At 45.8% G+C, this 5,000-nt stretch overlaps 1 protein-coding gene across 1 annotated transcript in view; it reads right to left on the bottom strand.

Moving 5' to 3' along the window:
• Positions 1-5,000, bottom strand: part of LOC147471558 (uncharacterized) — an 11,516-nt gene that overhangs the window by 467 nt on the left and 6,049 nt on the right. The window contains exons 4-5 of the mRNA XM_086538191.1: positions 2,839-4,503; positions 183-230 (exon numbers count right to left, since the gene is read on the bottom strand). Coding sequence (XP_086394317.1) covers positions 183-230; positions 2,839-4,503 — 1,713 coding nt within the window. The remainder of the gene's footprint in view (positions 1-182; positions 231-2,838; positions 4,504-5,000) is intronic.

Here is a 5,000-nt window from a genome sequence, read left to right as displayed (position 1 = left end):
TGAATAATGGAATGGCTTATCTACACGATAAAGGATTCATTTGTTTCGTTGATAAAGTAGATATGCATTTTAGTGGACTTGCATCTTAATGAAAACTACAAGCCTGTATTTATGCATGTGTGTGTGTGTGATATAAGTTCTACAAATCCTGACTACCAAATAAAAACAATGAGTATGTTTACCCTCAGTTGTAGTTTTTGTAGTAGTATCTGGAACCTGTGTTGCGGGTGCTGTAAGAGAAATTTGTTTTAGAATGCTTTGAATACCCCCCAAAGCGCTTGCGGAAGCTGATGCAGTGGATAGTAAACGCTCTAGAACTTTGTAAAAGCTTCTCAGCTGTCTGAATCAACTTCAGTATTGATAATCATCCAACTAGGGCTTCGCTGACCCTCTAATTGAAGTTACTTGGTCATCTTAAAGTTGAGTCACTCGATTTTTTACAGAATAATATTAACTACTTTCAAAGTTAAGTTCACCCTGCGATACAGTGATTTGCATTAACTAGCGAATCTGTTTAACGTTAACTGAAGCTGTCTTAACTCGCTGAATTGACATCTTTTCCATCGAGTCTGGTGATGTAACGGGATGAAATGAACTTTTATAATCAGTTAGACCCACTAGCTTTACCTATTCAAAGTTTCTATACCTACCCATATATTATGCAGTAATATATACATCATGTTTTACACGTTTCAGCCTATAGGTTAAACAACGATAGATTTTACGTGGTGTGCCAAAATAAATGTAAGAGTTGGTATGCCTATCTGCATGAATATCAAGCTCTAATTTTTCATTCTGACGTAAATTCATGATATCGTTTTTTTTTTCTCTCTCTCTCTTTTCTTTTCTGTTATCCTTACTACTAATTCTATCGTCATTACGACCATTATCACCATTGTTGTTTATTGCTATCATTATTATCGTTATCATAATCATTATCGTTCTCGTAACTGTGACTATTATCACTGTAATCAGTGCTATGATACTATAATTATCATTGCGTGCAACTGATAATACAGCATCATAACGACTCGTTCAATCTCTGCCGAAGTCAAGTCACAAGGCACAGCTATTGAAATAAGTCTACTTATTGTCATAGGGTCAAGTCTGTCGTTTCTGTAAGTTGTAGTTGTAAGAGGTCCAATTGTTGTTGTTACTGTAAACTAAGCTGTGGTATTTATATGTTTTTTGTGGTGGTTTTAGGTCTAGCTGCTGTTGCTGGAGGTCCAGCTGTTGGTGTAAGTTCAGCTGTTGCTGTTAATCCAGGAGTTGTTAAAGTTTCAGTTACTGTAGTACCTGCTGTTACTGTAGATCCGGCTATTGTATTGGATCTAGTTGTAAGTCTAGTTGTTGGGGTAAGTATAGATGTTGTAGGTCTAGCTGTTGGTGTAGGTCCAGCTGTCGGTGTAGGTCCAGCTGTTGTTATGAGACCAGCTGTTAGTGTAGGTCCAGCTGTTGTAGGTTCACCTGTTGTAGTTGGTCTAGCTGTTGATGTAAGTCCAGATGTTGTTGTAGGTCTATCTGAAAGTGTAGGTCCAGCTGCCGGTGTAGGTCCAGCTGTTGTTGTCGGCCCAGCTGTTGTTGTAGGTCCTGCTGTGGGTGTAGGTCCAGCTGTAGGTGTAGGTCCAGCTGTTGTTGTAGGTCCAGCTGTTGGTGTAGGTCCAAGTGTCGGTGTAGGTCCAGCTGTTGGTGCAGGTCCAGCTGTTGTTGTAGGTTCAGCTGTTGGTGTAGGTCCAGCTGTTGTTGTAGGTTCAGCTGTTGTTGTAGGTCCAGCTGTTGGTGTAGGTCTAGCTGTTGGTGTAGGTCCAGCTGTTGGTGTAGGTCCAGCTGTCGGTGTAGGTCCAGCTGTTGTAGGTACAGCTGTTGTTATGAGACCAGCTGTTAGTGTAGGTCCAGCTGTTGTAGGTTCACCTGTTGTAGTTGGTCTAGCTGTCGATGTAAGTCCAGCTGTTGGTGTAGGTCCAGCTGTAGGTGTAGGTCCAGCTGTTGGTGTAGGTCCAGCTGTTGTTGTAGGTCCAGCTGTTGGTGTAGGTCCAGCTGTAGGTGTAGGTCCAGCTGTTGTTGTAGGTCCAGCTGTTGTTGTAGGTCCAGCTGTTGGTGTAGGTCCAGCTGTTGGTGTAGGTCCAGCTGTTGTAGGTTCACCTGTTGTTGTAGGTCCAGCTGTCGGTGTAGGTCCAGCTGTAGGTGTAGGTCCAGCTGTTGTTGTAGGTCCAGCTGTTGTTGTAGGTCCAGCTGTTGGTGTAGGTCCAGCTGTTGTTGTAGGTCCAGCTGTCGGTGTAGGTCCAGCTGTTGGTGTAGGTCCAGCTGTTGTTGTAGGTCCAGCTGTTGTTGTAGGTCCAGCTGTCGGTGTAGGTCCAGCTGTTGTTGTAGGTCCAGCTGTCGGTGTAGGTCCAGCTGTTATAGGTTCACCTGTTGTTGTAGGTTCAGCTGTCGGTGTAGGTCCAGCTGTTGTTGTAGGTCCAGCTGTTGTTGTAGGTCCAGCTGTTGTTGTAGGTCCAGCTGTGGGTGTAGGTCCAGCTGTTGTTGTAGGTCCAGCTGTCGGTGTAGGTCCAGCTGTTGTTGTAGGTCCAGCTGTCGGTGTAGGTCCAGCTGTTGTTGTAGGTCCAGCTGTCGGTGTAGGTCCAGCTGTTGTTGTAGGTCCAGCTGTTGTTGTAGGTCCAGCTGTTGTTGTAGGTCCAGCTGTTGTTGTAGGTCCAGCTGTCGGTGTAGGTCCAGCTGTTGTTGTAGGTCCAGCTGTCGGTGTAGGTCCAGCTGTTGTTGTAGGTCCAGCTGTTGTTGTAGGTCCAGCTGTCGGTGTAGGTCCAGCTGTTGTTGTAGGTTCAGTTGTTGTAGATTCACCTGTTGTTGTAGGTCCAACTGTTATTGTAGGTCCAGCTGTCGGTGTAGGTCCAGCTGTTGTTGTAGGTCCAGCTGTCGGTGTAGGTCCAGCTGTTGTTGTAGGTCCAGCTGTCGGTGTAGGTCCAGCTGTTGTTGTAGGTCCAGCTGTCGGTGTAGGTCCAGCTGTCGGTGTAGGTCCAGCTGTTGTTGTAGGTTCAGTTGTAGATTCACCTGTTGTTGTAGGTCCAGCTGTTGTTGTAGGTCCAGCTGTGGGTGTAGGTCCAGCTGTTGTTGTAGGTCCAGCTGTTGTCGTAGGTCCAGCTGTTATAGTTTCAACTGTTGTTGTAGGTTCAGCTGTTGTTGTAGGTCCAGCTGTTGTTGTAGGTCCAGCTGTTGTTGTAGGTCCAGCTGTTGTTGTAGGTCCAGCTGTTGTTGTAGGTCCAGCTGTTGTTGTAGGTCCAGTTGTTGTAGGTCCAGCTGTTGTTGTAGGTCCAGTTGTTGTAGGTTCAGCGGTTGTTGTAGGTCCAGCTGTTGTTATAGGTCCAGCTGTTGTTGTAGGTCCAGTTGTTGTAGGTCCAGCTGTTGTAGGTCCAGCTGTCGGTGTAGGTCCAGCTGTTGTTGTAGGTCCAGCTGTTGGTGTAGGTCCAGCTGTTGTTGTAGGTCCAGCTGTTGTTGTAGGTCCAGCTGTCGGTGTAGGTCCAGCTGTTGTTGTAGGTCCAGCTGTTGGTGTAGGACCAGCTGTTGTTGTGGGTCCAGCTGTTGTTGTAGGTCCAGTTGTTGTAGGTTCACCTGTTGTTGTAGGTCCAGCTGTTGTAGGTTCAGCGGTTGTTGTAGGTTCAGCTGTTGTTATAGGTCCAGCTGTTGTTGTAGGTCCAGCTGTTGTTGTAGGTCCAGCTGTCGGTGTAGGTCCAGCTGTTGTTGTAGGTCCAGCTGTTGGTGTAGGTCCAGCTGTTGTTGTAGGTCCAGCTGTCGGTGTAGGTCCAGCTGTTGTTGTAGGTCCAGCTGTTGTTGTAGGTCCAGCTGTTGGTGTAGGTCCAGCTGTTGTTGTAGGTCCAGCTGTTGTTGTAGGTCCAGCTGTCGGTGTAGGTCCAGCTGTTGTTGTAGGTCCAGCTGTAGGTGTAGGTCCAGCTGTTGTTGTGGGTCCAGCTGTTGTTGTAGGTCCAGCTGTTGCTGTAGGTCCAGCTGTTGTTGTAGGTTCACCTGTTGTTGTAGGTCCAGATGTTGGTGTAGGTTCACTTGATGTAGTTGGTCCAGCTGTGGTAGGTTCAACTGTTGTTGTAGGTCCAGCTGTTGTTGTAGGTCCAGCTGTTGTTGTAGGTCCAACTGTTGTTGTAGGTCCAGCTGTTGGTGTAGGTCCAGCTGTTGTTGTAGGTCCTGCTGTTGTTGTTGTACCTGTTGTTGTAGTATCTGTCGTTGTAGGCCCAGCTGTTGTTGTAGGACCGGCTGTTGTTGTAGGCCCAGCTGTTATAGGTTCACCTGTTGTCGTAGGTCCAGCTGTTGTTGTAGGACCAGCTGTTGTTGTAGGACCAGCTGTAGTTGTAGGTCCAGCTGTTGTTGTAGGTCCAGCTGTGGGTGTAGGTCCAGCTGTTGTTGTAGGTCCAGCTGTTGTTGTGGGTCCAGTTGTTGTAGGCTCAGGTGTTTCTGTAGTACCTGATACTGTTGTAGATCCAGCTGTTGTTGTAGGCCCTGTAATTGTAACTGTAGGTCCATATATATATATATATATATATATATATATATATATATATATATATATATATATATATATATATATACAATTATAACTGGGTAACTATTTGGTCACCCAGTCATATGAAGTAAACTGTTACGTCAATATTTGGTCTATTGGCGGCACCCGACTTGTGCAAACCACCCTTTTATTTAGATTTGCCACTTTCTCTCAACCCCAACAATTTTGCGGGACACGGGTCGAAGGAAAGGTGGGGGGGGTTGAATGGGGAAGTATATACAGTTGGCATATTGCAAATGAAAAGTCGGAAAAAATAATGAAAGCTTGAAATGCAATAAGAAAATTAAAAGGATATAAATAGAGGTAAATTTCTGCCTCGTTGACAGGAGAAAACGTGGCAAGGGGGCGCTGGTGTTCGATTCCTGTAACCCCAACTAACCCTTCGACCTTCTCTAGCTTACTTATCCCTAGCAAAGGAGTCTCCATACGTAGG

This window comes from Penaeus japonicus, unplaced genomic scaffold, assembly GCF_977035675.1.
Source record: "Penaeus japonicus unplaced genomic scaffold, GWHDUDI00000001_assembly GWHDUDI00000007, whole genome shotgun sequence".
Classification (NCBI taxonomy): domain Eukaryota; kingdom Metazoa; phylum Arthropoda; class Malacostraca; order Decapoda; family Penaeidae; genus Penaeus; species Penaeus japonicus.
This window is presented reverse-complemented; position numbering and strand designations above follow the sequence as displayed.